The sequence below is a fragment of the Chelonia mydas genome, chromosome 8 (assembly GCF_015237465.2).
Source record: "Chelonia mydas isolate rCheMyd1 chromosome 8, rCheMyd1.pri.v2, whole genome shotgun sequence".
Lineage (NCBI taxonomy): Eukaryota > Metazoa > Chordata > Testudines > Cheloniidae > Chelonia > Chelonia mydas.
In genome coordinates this window covers 73,098,541-73,112,336 of record NC_057854.1, presented here as the reverse complement: position 1 = coordinate 73,112,336, position 13,796 = coordinate 73,098,541, and the positions used below count along the sequence as shown (strand labels likewise).

The window sequence follows — 13,796 nt, the reverse complement described above, 5'->3', positions numbered from 1 at the left end:
AAACCACCATGTGTTTTCCAGTGAAAGTGCTAAGTTAATATTTATTGCCGTTACTACTCACTATTGTGTTTTGCATCTGTACAGTTAGCAATGCTGGAATGGGGCTCATTGGACCTATTGAATGCCAGACCATAGATGAGATGAGAACTGTGATGGATACAAACTTCTTCGGATTGGTTCGCCTTTTGAAAGAGATTTTACCTGATATGAAGAAGAGAAAGAGTGGACATATAGTTATAATAAGTAGTGTAATGGGAATACAAGGCAAAGTATTATTATGTACTAATTATTTGTAATTTAAAACTCACATTTTTCTGAACTGAAAAATGTATGTGATCTAGTATATGAAGTTATTGTTTCCAATTTACAAACATGGGCTTCAGTTCTACATTCTTACTCACACTGAGTAATATATTATGTCAGTACTCTCATTTAATTTTAACGGGACTACTTGCAGAGTAAAGTACTACTGCTCGTGAGTAAAGCTGGCAGATTTAGGACCATAATAACGGTGTTTTGAGTTTTCTGGAAAGTAGCACTTTGCTCTTTTCACGAAGTGATTTCATGTGGAAACTTGTCTCTGTGTCTTGCTTGAAGGGACTATGCAGGAAAGACCAACACATTTTAATACACTTTTTTTATGCACAGGTATTTTGTGAAACTAGCTTTAAAAAAAGCTCTGCCTTAAAAAGATTTAGTACATATGCAGTCTGTTAGTAATTCACATATTTGACACAGGAAAATATTCTAAGCAGTATATACAAAGTTGGTCTTCCAACACTGCTCTCTCTCTCTGCCCCCCACAAAAAAAACAGAACACAAAAGATGGAATCAACAGTTCTACACTGAAATATTCTGATTGTTTGATCAGTAAGTCCTTTCCCACTTCCATTGGAGTCCTCCATATCCCAGACTATCAAATCAGTATTTCCTTTCTGTAAGGCTTTCCCTCTTACTAGACACCCAGGTGTTGCCACTAACCCCCAAGGGGGGAACATCAAATGGACCTCACTTTAGAGCCAGATAATGTTGCTCTTAATTTGGTGCTCCACCCTGCATAAACTTACTTGTATGCATCGTCACAATAACTTTAATAGGTCTCTCACATATGGATTATTCATGTGAGTGGGCAGTTATAGGGTCAAGGCCTTGGCTACTAAGAGTTGCTAATGAGCAACATGATGCTCACCATCCATCTTAGAGGGTTGTATATTGGCTTCTCCGAGTCACCAAGAAGTGAAAAATCCAAACCTTTTAAATCTTAGATCCCTTGCTTGCATTGCAACACAGCTGCCATGCCAAATGCTGCAGATTGTATTACACATGTAGATCGCTGTATTAGACCACAAAATATCTAGCACAAATACCATACACTAGATCCTCTGCTTTGGCCAAGGAACAGCTTGAAGGCTGCTCTACCCTGTGCCAGTTGCCAATGGCACCTAGGGATCATAATAGTCAAGGTGCAAAGGAGACAATCGCTGCTCAGCAGGTATGCAAAAAAAAACAAAAAAAGGTTTGGTCATCCCAGTGCATTTAATAGGAGTGGTTTTAACATCTTCATAACTTGAATTAGTGCAACATAAATCATGAGGATTTTTTTTCATGCTCTCATAACCACAAACAGCTTATAAATTATTTTAGGAAATATAAGCCCCTCAAAAACTTAAAATGATCTTAACATGATCTGTAACTATTTTGTTTTTGCCTTCAGGTATTTTGTTCAATGATGTTTATGCTGCATCTAAATTTGCTGTGGAAGGATTCTGTGAAAGTTTAGCCATACAAGCACTCAAGTTTAAACTTCAGTAAGTGTTGACCCAAAGGTGTGAGGTACATATCAGACTGTGCTTTAAAATATATCTTGAGCTTGTAGGAGTCATACAACCCTTATATAGCAGGCTGCTGTCCCGGAGAAAGAGGATGAAGAATTTTTCCTCTTGAATTGAAGCTACACATTCACAAGAAGCCATTGAAACCTTCTTATAGAAGTTCCCTTGCCCTCCCTACCAAAGTACTGCAAACATGTAAATGACAAAATAAACATGACCTACAGCATTCAGATTAGGAGTAAGTTTAGCTTTGAAAAAATATGTATAGCTTTCATATACATCCCTGGAAACCTGGACTCTCATCTACCGTACTATGGGGATGTGGTCATGTAATATGTGTGCCTCAAAGAGAATGTTTTCTCTAATCTGTAGTACCCAGATTCATTAGTGAAAATGATCAATAATGACTTTCATTATAATGATTATTGGAGACGTTTATATAACAACATAGTGGTATGTAGCACTTTCAATAGTGAATAAAAGTGGGGCCTTGCCTCAAAGAGTTTACAACAGAAATCAATCAAAGCAAGACCGAAAGAGGAGATGCCTACAGTCTAAGTGAACAGAGCATGAGCAAAAGGGATGCACCAAATAAGATTGTGAGGTAGTTTACATGGTAGTTCATAACTTTTTTATATCATTACTTAAAATGTATTAGTTTCTAATGAGAATTTAGTAGAGAATTACTGTATGTGTAAATAGGTGGGCTCTGAGAAGGGGTTTAAAGGAGACAAGAAATCTTTGTGACATATAGGGTTAGAGGACATTAAAGGCATAGGAGGCAGCATGGAAGAAGGAAGAAGAAAAAGGTTGCATGGAGAAATGTGGAACTGGCTAGTGACCAGCGATAATGTAAGCAAGGGCAGCACTGTGCAGAAGTTTTAATTTGGAAGTTCTGCTTAAAAATCAATAGCCTGGTATAGCCCTTAGGAATAAGGGGCAAAGTACAGATATTCGTTAACAGTCTAACCCAGCCACAGAACTGGCCAAAAATCTTTTGTATAAAAACCTTGTTCAATAGATAACTACGGTTGTAAACAGGAAGGACTTTTCATACTTAAAACTTGAGAATGGAGCTGGAGAAGGAACTGGTGCAGGGACCTTAAGTATTTCTTAGCTTTACTATTATGCACTTCTGGGCAAATCCTGCTCCTCCTCCATAGGTCCAGCGAGCTCAACAGCAGCAAAAGTCTGGGCAGCTGGACTTTCTGCCTAAGCATTTGTACTGTACTTTGTGGGTACCACAGAATAAGAGTGCCTTCCAGAATTATATACACCCAAGAGGTAACCAAAGAGAATCTTTGGGTGAACTCTCTCTCTTTTAAATACTTCTATTACTACTATGTAGGAGAGATGGCAAAGAGATCCATTTAGCACTTTGTCCAAAAGGCAGTGAGGTTTATGATCATTTTTAAGTCTTGTTACAGAGATCCACAGCTGTGAGCCAGCAGCTGAGGCTTTGTCTCCTGCTCCCACTTCTGCCCTAGACTGATAGTTCCATTGCTCCCCAGCAGTGCAGCCAGTGTTCTTCTCCCACTTTCTCCCATGGAAACCCCCAGTGCCTGTCTGAGATACTCAGGGCAAGAGCTGTGGTATGGATCTCCCCCTTAAAGAATTTACTGTTTAAAAAATGTTAACAAGTGCTCATTTATTTGCAGTCACTCACTACCTATATAAAGGATAGCTTTACACATTTCCCATGTAGAAGGACAAATCACCAATATGTTATTGTTCTTGTAACAGGCTAAGTCTGATTGAGCCAGGCCCCGTGATCACAGAATTTGAAAAAAAGGTGTTTGAAGATGGAATGAAAATGGATCTTTCGGCTGCTGATGAAGAAACTGCTGACATGTTTACTAATATTTACCTTAAAAATTACAAACAGATTTTCCAAAGCCTGGGACAGAGTGCAGAGGACATAGCAGAGGTAATTAGTCAAACTAATTTGTGCAGTCTTAGAATGCGCTGTTTGGTTTGGTTGTTGGCCCACTAGACTTCATTAAGCACAACCTCAAGCATTTACTGGATCTAGAATTTAGAAAGATCATGTTCTCCCAGTTTTAAAAGGCAACTGTGAATCTTAATCTGTAATACCATTGTGTGGATAGTTGCAATGTGATCTAATCACCCAGTGAAGTCAGAATGACACTAGTGTGCCTGGCCACCAGAAATCTAGATGGGTTACTACCATTGTTTATGGCCCCTCTCTTGCTCAGATTCCACTAGTGCAAACTCCTAAACCCATGTGAAATCCAGCAGACTATCCCAGGAACCAACAACAGAAATGCAGCAGCAGGTCACAGCAGAACATAGCTGGAGGCAATCTCTGGTATTTGAGACTTTATAGAGCACAACCAACACCATGAACTGCTTCTAGAAGCAAGTAGGTAGACAACGTAGAGTATGGAACATCAGTCTTACAGACTCACCTCTCAAATTTAAGCTGTTGCATTGTGCCAGCTGACATGCTCTTCAAAAGTAGGCCAAAGTAGAACTCTAGGGTAAATGAATGCTTGCGGTTACAAGGGCCTGAATCACTGTGGAGCGGCTGAAATACAGGAAAGTTTGCAGCCTTCAGATCAACCACAAGTTAAAAATGACAGTGTGTGATTAAGGGCATCTTGGAATCTAAGAGCAGAAATGGATTCTAAATGTTTACGAGCAGCATTAGTGAAGGTCGGCCACACAGTCCACCTCCAATATATGAAATACTAGGTAAGGCCCTGATCCTGCAACTGGTTTTGTGCACACAGATTTGTATGCATTTACACAGCCATATTCACTTCAATAAGACTCTGCCCTGGCATAAGGATCTGCCTGTGCAGGACTGGGAAACTGACATAGAGTCCCAATGATTTTGTTCGTGTCTTACCTTAGATCTGTAGGGTGTGATTCTTAACACCCTCAGCACTGGCATAACACTGCTCCCACTGAAGTTAATGAGAGCTTTACTGCTGACTTCAATGGGAGCAAAGTTAGGCCAACAGTGAGCACTTTTGAAAATCCCATACAATATATTTTTTTAATTTGAAGTTGATTTAAATAGTGTCAGGCTCCTGAATCTCATGTTGTTTGTAAACTGGTAAATATGAAACATCCTGATTCACACATTTGATACCATAGCTGTGCATTCAGTCTTGTTCTGTATTTAGTATTTTATTTTTAATAATTCCACAGTTAATCACTTTCTGAATGATGAAGCACTTTAGTAGCTTTTACAGCAATATACAGTTGGAAAACTTAGATGCATGCAATTAATTCTTCCAGATAAGTGAGTGCAGCTAGAACTTTACAGCTACATTCTGATCTTGACGTATAAGGATGTGTGTTACTCCAATTGAAATTGAGATAACTCACTCTTTGCATGCCAAGTTGAAAATATATCTCTGTCAAACGCTTGTAGTTTGAACAAACAACAAATCAGCAGAGACCCTTCCTTTAGGCTGAGTTCTTCTAAGGAAGAGCTTCTAAATCAGAATCAGACTCCTGCCCTAACTTCAACCTGCATAATATGTCTTCACTGCAGAATTTACCCAGTGGATCAACATGCAAGTTTGCCTAGCTTGGGTGTGAGTGGCCACGCTGCAAAGCCACACTTGAGTTGAGTTAGCGTTATACTCACCTGTTTGAGATGCTAAAACTTCTGGGATTATATCCCATGGTTCTTAGCACTGCAGTACACTAAGCCAGTCTGATTTTCTCTGAGTGAATTGTGGGAAAACTTGTCTGTCCTTTTGGGCACACAGGGGGAATTGTGGGAAAGCACTGGACATTTATCAGGTTTCAGAATAGCAGCCGTGTTAGTCTGTATTCGCAAAAAGAAAAGGAGTACTTGTGGCACCTTAGAGACTAACCAATTTATTTGAGCATAAGCTTTCGTGAGCTACAGCTCACTTCATCGGATGCATTCAGTGGAAAATACAGTGGGGAGATTTATTCTTTCATGTTATCTATGTATATAAATCTCCCCACTGTATTTTCCACTGAATGCATCCGATGAAGTGAGCTGTAGCTCACGAAAGCTTATGCTCAAATAAATTGGTTAGTCTCTAAGGTGCCACGAGTACGTCTTTTCTTTTTGGACATTTATCAGCACTTAAGGGGTTCAGTGTGTATCCTCACTGCAAAGTGGGCAGCTTACCAGCCTGCGTGAACATACCACTCCAGCTTTAGTGTATAGCGCCAGATGAGCCAGGTAGCTTGGGTGCAAAGCACAACCAAACTTGGGTCAGAGGGGTGCATGTGTGACAGAGAGAGAGAGGGGATGGGGCAAAACCCAAGCGAGAGCCCAAGTTAACCCTGCAGTGAAGATGCACCCTGAATCTCACCCTGCACTTTCTTTGCTTCACCCATGCTTATCTGACCACCTCCTTTCTCTCCTTTGCCTACATGTAATTTCATGTCCTCTTTCTTACCACCTCCATATGTTCTCAACTGATGTTTGAGAAGGTTCTCCTTGACCCTCAAAAATATCCTGAAAATCTGCTCCATGAAGTGCTCCTGCTTTAGTCACCACTTGCTTACTCTACTTTTCTTTTGTTTTAAGACTCTTAAGGTCTTAGACAGGAACTTGTCATTTGTTCAGCATGCATTGCATATCATACAGCACTACGTACAGGTTTAAAGAATACAGACACACAACCCTTTGGGCATGAGCACAGAACTGCTAACCAGCAGTGATCCTTGGAGACACAAACCCCTTACATATGGAACCCTATACAAGGCTATCAAAGAGATGGGTCTCCTACCTTTATTCCTTCCAAGTTCAGTGCTGCAGTAGATTTGGAGCCAGCTAGCAATTTTTATTTTGTATTTTTTTTTAATATTGTTTTGCACCAAATTGGGAATTAGTATTAGAGCCTTTTTTGGTAGTTTATATGGTAGATTTTCGCTTTAGTTAGAAACCACTCTGTGCTGAAGTTCCCTCAATACACATTTCAAATGAAAACGAAAAACCAAAATGCAGCCCTTGGACCCCCAATGAAGCTTAAGTCTTTCATAATACCAAACAGGACACATTTGGGCCAGAATTTAATCACTATGATGCTTTTTAAAGGATAAAAGGGTCAAGCAAACATACTGATCACCTCCATCCTGCTTGCCCAATACTTCCAAGAGCAGGAAATGATTGTACTCAGAAATAGGACTGATGTTGGCACTAGATGCAGTATTAGTATTAAAGATGCTCTCAAAATGTCACTGATACATGTCTGTATAGCTCCAAAGCTTGTATCTTCCACCAGCAGAAGTTGGTTTAATAAAAGATACCATTTTACCTATCTTGTCTTATTGATGCAAACAGCAAGTTTTAGAGAAAAAATCCCTGTGGGAGTAAAAAACAGATTTCTGGCTTTGTAATCACACATTCCACCACTGATCTCAAATTCAAATGTTCTAAATAGTAAATATATTACTTTTAATATAAACTTCTGCTATATTTTCTAATAAAGTTGGAAAATAAAATTATGCTGATTAGTCTTAAAGAGAAACATGTTTTTTGAGGTTTCTAAATTATCCTAAGAAAGTCTTAATGGATTAACTGCCTGATTAAAATGTGGTCAAATTTCCTAAAGGATTTTACAAAGCTACCTTTGGTACTTTGCTCAGTCATTCTGTTCGTTGATTCTTGTGCATCTATTTGGATGAATGATGTTCTCTAAAGATTCCATTTCTCATTCTAACAGCATACAGTAAAGATAATTCTTGCAGAAAATCCACCTTTTCGCCATCAGACCAACACCCTGTACACACCAATGACAACCTTGAAGTACGCAGATCCAAATGGAGATCTACCTATTGATACCTTCTACAAAATGGTTTTTCAGCATGATAAAATCTTCAGTGCAAGTCTTAACTTCATCAAACTGCTAAGGTGGAGAAGCAGAAAAAGCTTTGATTTGGGAAACCCTTCACAATGAATATATGTATGCTATTGTGTGCATCTGGATCACTGGTTCTAGTCACTGCTGACATATTGTTTTGAAAAATAGCTTTGCAATATAACTGATTACAAAAAGATATTCAAAATGTTTGGTTAGTGAGCTTAATTGAGGTATTAATGTTGATTAACTTTTATTTTGAACGTCAAGTTTCCAGTGCTTTGAAAGTAAACTGTTTCACCCACGTCAGTTATTGTCAGTAATCTTGGCCATATATTCTATTTCCAGAGTTGATCCTGGTAGAAATGTATGACCACTATTTTTTCTGAACATCAACAAATCCATTATCAAACAGCTCCCTTCTGCATTTATTAGAATTAAAAAGAAAAGATACTAAGATTAGTACTATGTGTATATCTTATTTGTAGAAAACCTGATTTGTTAGTATTGTAAAACATATTGAATTGCTTTGCTCATGTTCTAGTGATTTTTAAATCACTTAACACCTTATTCTATAGTGCTATACTTCTATTTAAAAGGATTAGAATAAACTACTTGTTAGAAACCTAAGAAGTGCAATCATTTTTATAGTTTTTAAAATGTATTTAATATGTATATCCATATTTTAGGCATCTTCTAGTCAATTTCTATGATAGTAGTGAATGGCTTATGATAATTTCTGTGCTTTCTTAGGGAACACAAATCAATATACTCAAAATTTTCAAACCTGAGGGCCTAAAGCTAGGCCCCTAAATCCAGATTTAGACATCTAGATAGAAGTGATCTGATTTTCAGTGGTGCTGCGCACCTGCAGCTCCCACTGAAGTCAGTGTGAGTTACATGTGTTCAGCATCTTTGAAAATCAGAGCACTATCTAAATCAGTGGTGGGCAACCTGCAGCCCATCAGGGTAATCCGCTGGCAGCCTGCCAGACAGTTTGCTTACATTTGCATGGCCGCCCGCAGCTCCAAGTGACCGCGGTTCACTGTTCCTGGCCAATGGGAGCTATGCGAAGCAGTGGCCAACACATCCCTGTGGCCCGCACCGCTTCCTGCACCTCCCATTGGCCGGGAATGGTGAACCATGGCCACTGGGAGCTGCGGGGGGCCATACAAATGTAAACAAACTGTCTGGTGGCCCGCCAGCGGATTACCCTGATGGGCTGCGTGCGGCCTGTGGGCCACAGGTTGCCTACCACTGATCTAAATGTCAAAATGTGGATTTAAGACACTGGCTTTAGGCACCCACATTTGAAAATTTCATAGGAGTTGACTAGACATCTAAATGTCTTTAGGCTTTCAGGTTTGAAAATGTTGGCTTGTAGCTCCACTTCATTTACAGCTATGTTTGAGTGTCTGAAGCATGGGTGTTTGTATGTATGTACGTACATAGATGTACCAGTAGCTTTGATAAGGTTGGCAGTGTTCTTGGGAATAGGATTTGCTGACTGTGCTATATAACATGCTTGGGTTATACATAGTGGGATTTTTTAAAATATCTTAGCTACACAGCATTTTTTTTTAATATTTAGAATTCAAAGAATATTTGTCATCAAACAGAATAATTTTAAAGCTAAACCAAAGTTTAAACTGAATGCAATAGTATTCCTTTAAATTTCATGTTGCTTTACTGAAATGGGTATGAAAAATTTGGTTTCCACATAACAGAATCAATTAATCATAACAGAATTTAAACATACAAATTACATATTTAAGATCAAGAGATGCTATTATAACACTTGCTTTTTATAAGGTCCTGCTTTTTTGAAGAACTTTAACTATATAAACAAAGTCAAAAACCGAACATAAGAATGGCCATACAGGGTCAGACCAATAATCCATCTAGCCCAGTATCTTATCTCTGACAGTGGCCAGTGCCAGATGAGGCGATTATTGACTGATCCATCCTCCATCGTCCAGTCATAGCTTCTGGCAGTTGGAGGTGTAGGGTTGCATCCCTGACCATCTTGGCTAATAGCCGTTGATGGACCTGTCCTCCATGAACGTATCTTTTTTTTTTTTTTTAAGCCAGTTATGCTTTTGACCGTCACAACATCCCATGGCAACAAATACCACAAGGCTGTGTGAAGTAGTACTTCCTTTTGTTTGTTTTAAACCTACTGCCTATTAATTTCATGAGGTGACACCTAGTTCTTGTTTTAGGTGATGGGGTAAATAGCACTTACTTTCTCCATACCATTTATGATTTTATAGACCTCTATCACAGTACCCCTTAGTTGCCTCTTTTCTTAGCTGAGCAGTGCAGGTCGTTTTAATCTCCTCATGGAAGCTGCTCCACACCCCTAATCATTCTCATTGCCCTTCCCTGCACTTTTTCCAATTTTAATCTCTCTTGAGTAACTTTGTATCATCTGCAAATTTTGACACCTTACTAGTCATCCTTTTTTTCCAGATCATTTATGAGTATGTTGAACAGCACAGGTCCCAGTACAGATACTTGAGGGACCCTGCTATTTACCTCTCTCCATTGTGAAAATATTTATTCCTACCGTTTCCTAGCTTACATAACGGTTGCTGATTTATGACAGGACCTACTGTCTTATCCTGTGACTGCTTAGTTTGCTTAAGATCCTTTAGTGAGGAATCTTGGACTTTCAGAAAGCTTTTAACTAGTACACTATATCCACATGCTTGCTCACTCACTCAAAAAATTCTAATAGCTTGGTACACCTATTCAACTATTCTAATAGTTTGAAGCAAGCTTTCACTTTAAAAAAGCCATACTGACTTTTCCCCAACTATATCTGATAATTTTATTATAGTTTAAAGTAATTTGCCTGGTAATGAAGTAAGCTGTAATTGCCCTGTAATTGCCAGGAGCAGCTCTAGAGCCTTTTTTAAAAACAGGCATTATGCTAGCTACCCTCTAGCACACAAGCTAATTTAAACAGTAGGTTAATATAGAACAATTAGTAGTTCTACAATTTAATATGAGCTACTTCTGAATTCTTGGGTGAATACCATCTGGCCTGGTACCTTATTACTGTTTGTTTAATCAATTTCGATCTGGAACAGTTCCTCAGATTTGTCTCCTGAAAAGAATGGCTCGGATGTGGCTCTCCCCCATATCCTCTGCAGTGAAGATTGATGCAAAGAATTCATTTAGCTTCTCTGCAAAAACCTCATCCTGAGTGCTCCATTAGCACCTCAATTATCCAGTGGCCCCACTGACTGTTTGGCAGGCTTCCTGCTTCTGATGTCCTTAAAAAACAATTTTTTGCTAGTTTTTGTGTCCTTAACTAGTTGCTCTTCAAAGTCTTTCTTGGCCTGCCCTATCATAGTTTTACACTTGACTTACCAGTTTCTATTTTCCTCACAAAGATTGGGCTTCTAATTTTTAAAGACTGTATTTTTTAATCTAACTGCTTCTTTTACTCTGCTGTTTGACCATCGTTGAACTTTTTTGGGCTAGGGTATGCATTTAGTTTGAGATGCTATTACGATGTTTTTAAATAGCCTCCATGCAGTTTGCAGGCATTTCATCCTTGTGCCTGTTCCTTTTTATTTCCAATTAACTAGCTTCCTCATTTTTGTGTAGTTCCCCTTTTTGAAGTTAAATGCTACTTGTGCTGACTTTCTTTGGCATTTTTTCCCCTACAACAGTGTTAAATTGTATTACATTAATCCTATTATCTACTGGTTCAGCTATATTCACCTCTTGAACCAGATCCTGTATTTCACTTAGGACTAAATCAAGAATTCCTTCTCTCCTTGTCGGGTCCAGAAAAAGCAGCTCCAAGAAATTGCTGAAATATTCTATGCTAAGTATTGTTGCACTGATGTTCACACAATTACTTGTGATACTTGGCAAGATTATAGGGAAAAAAACATTAAATGATTCTAGTATGCACACGCATGTATCACATTCATTCTGGGGAGAGGTCTGAATTTTATTTTTAATTATGGTTTTTACCCAGCCTATATGTTTAGGACTAAGTACTCCCCCAAAATCCACAGCTCTCCCATCTATGTCAATGGATAGTTTGCATAGTGCTCATGAGGGGAATGTGGCCTTTATCTAATAACTGAACTTATTTATTCTGTACCTAATTATTACATTCAGCATCATTCAGTGGGGCAAACGTTCACCTTGAAGACCACTGTTACTACTGCCCTTCATTTCTTTCTTCCCTGTCTTCATTTTTGTTTCTTTTCCCCTTTAATGTTTTTGTCACTCCTCTGTTTTCTCTTCATTTCCTTTCCTCCATCAACTCCTGATTCCCAACCCCTCTTGGAGGGTGTAAGACGTCTGGAATAGATTCCCTACCTCTATGTGACCATGCTGCTACATCTGTGAAATATATGGAAGAAAACAAGTGTCACTTTGTCCACAAGATGCTCCTATTATTAGATTACTCAATAAAATGTAACATAAAGAGATCCAGAAATTGCCATCTTATTCAGCTTTCTGAAGTTGACGTATCATTTGTCTAACGTACAATACTCTGCAACTTGATGGCTAAAAATTGTCTTAAAGATGGGTCAAACTGTATTAGCACTGGCTGAAAAGCTTTATAAAGACAACTGCAAAATGTCTCGGAAATGCATTTAGAAATCTAGGTTTACTGTAGTACCTGCTGATGAATAAACCAACAGGTCTACAGTTAAGGGCTTGTTAGCTGGGGAGTTATTGCAGAACAGTCATTTCTGATTAACTATTTCTAAGCAATACATCAGCTATTTCAGGCTGAGAAACTCTCTCCTGTTTGCTGAAATAGTAGACCTAAAATATGGAATTGCTGATGGTATCACATTGGGAATAAAAATAAATGTTGGAGCTGTGGGACTAAAAGCAGAACTCCAATCAAACCACTGGCTTAAATTTAGATTGTGCAGCAGTGTGAGTTAAGTCAAATAGCCCTAACTTAGACATGATATGCTGTGTGCTATTGTCTGTGTGCTACATCAGAATACAACCTTGAAACTACTAATATAGATATCAAAATAGGTTATTTTTAAGATGATTTATTTTGAAATTTGTAAATCCTGAAAAACTATGGTAAAATCAAGGTCTTGTTGATGCCTATAAAGTACTCAAAACTATTCTGAAGGTATTGACCGTGTACACTGGGCTCCTAGTCAGGTCACAACACCCAATGCAACGAAAACAAATGATCACGCCTTGTCATCCATTGGGGACGCACTGCAGACGGTGAAGTAGGGCCTGCTGGAGCCCGAGCTAGGGGCACTGTTAAGGAGTAAAGGTGAGCCCCCCACTAGGGAAAAAGATGGGTTTTAGCACGTGTTAGCTCACATGGAAGTAGTAACTAACAGAACAGAATCCGCATGCAGACAAGGCAGTGCTTGTTCTTGCTCATCCGTGTTCAACTACCCCCGCCTGGCGCACAGGGGCCTTCAGCACGTCTTGTCCACCACATTAAAACCCACCTTTGCTGCTAGAGAAGAAAGGCCCCAGAGGTAACACAGCCGCACAGGGCGCATCGCGCCGTCTGCACTTGTGTGCGCCGCCTCCACCCCCGCCTTGCCCCGGGCGGCGCACACAGCAGCGCCACGAGGCTACTGAGCACGTGGGTCCAGCCTTGCCCCTTTCCTCCGCCACCGTCCGCCCGGCGCTGCCCCACTTCAGATTCCGGAGCCCGGCTAGGGGCGGGGGGAGCGCGGAGCGGAGCGGTGTGCCCCAGGGTGGGCGCGCGGCTTGCGCCAGAGCTCTTTCCGGGGGATGGGGTCCCGGAAGCGGAAGTGTCCCAGGACGGCTTCCGGCGGAAGTGGCGCTGGTCGTTGGCTGTGCTCCTCGCTGGCTCGTTTCCTCCTCCCGGCCGCCCTCGGTTCTGAGGGAACGGCCGCCGCTGGGTGAGTGCAGAGCCGGAGCCGAGCCGTGCGCGGGCTTTTCGGACGGCTTCCTGCGGCTCCCGTTCACAAGGCGGCGGCCGGCATGGCACGAATACCCGGCGGCGGTGCGTGAAGGATGTGGCAGAGGCTGTAGCCGAGGGAGCCCTGAACTCCGGGCAGCGCCTCCCGCGGCTGCTCCCAAGCTGCTGGCACCGGCTCAGGGGAGCTGGCAGCGGGCCCCGCGCCGGCCCCCGCTAGCGCTCTCCCGCCTTCGG

At 40.6% G+C, this 13,796-nt stretch overlaps 2 protein-coding genes across 19 annotated transcripts in view; both read left to right on the top strand.

Moving 5' to 3' along the window:
- Positions 1-803, top strand: part of CCDC18 (coiled-coil domain containing 18) — a 76,157-nt gene extending 75,354 nt beyond the window's left edge. For all 18 annotated transcript variants that reach the window (XM_043521498.1, XM_043521497.1, XM_043521496.1 and 15 more), the window contains one exon: positions 85-803. The gene's annotated coding sequence lies outside the window, so the exon portion shown is untranslated. The remainder of the gene's footprint in view (positions 1-84) is intronic.
- On the top strand, positions 99-8,281 carry LOC102939508 (retinol dehydrogenase 8-like). Its single transcript, XM_007058888.4, has 4 exons — positions 99-264; positions 1,715-1,808; positions 3,576-3,759; positions 7,517-8,281. The coding sequence occupies exons 1-4, from the start codon at positions 99-101 to the stop codon at positions 7,748-7,750; spliced, it is 678 nt and encodes a 225-aa protein (XP_007058950.2). The 3' UTR covers positions 7,751-8,281.
- The last annotated feature ends 5,515 nt before the right edge of the window (positions 8,282-13,796 follow it).

Bases quoted from the DNA above. Each gene is read 5' to 3' on its own strand.
- LOC102939508 (XM_007058888.4), top strand. From the start codon at position 99: ATGGGGCTCATTGGACCTATTGAATGCCAGACCATAGATGAGATGAGA. The intron at 1,809-3,575 runs GTAAGTGTTGAC...TTCTTGTAACAG, and splicing joins GCACTCAAGTTTAAACTTCA to GCTAAGTCTGATTGAGCCAG. The intron at 3,760-7,516 runs GTAATTAGTCAA...TCATTCTAACAG, and splicing joins GTGCAGAGGACATAGCAGAG to CATACAGTAAAGATAATTCT.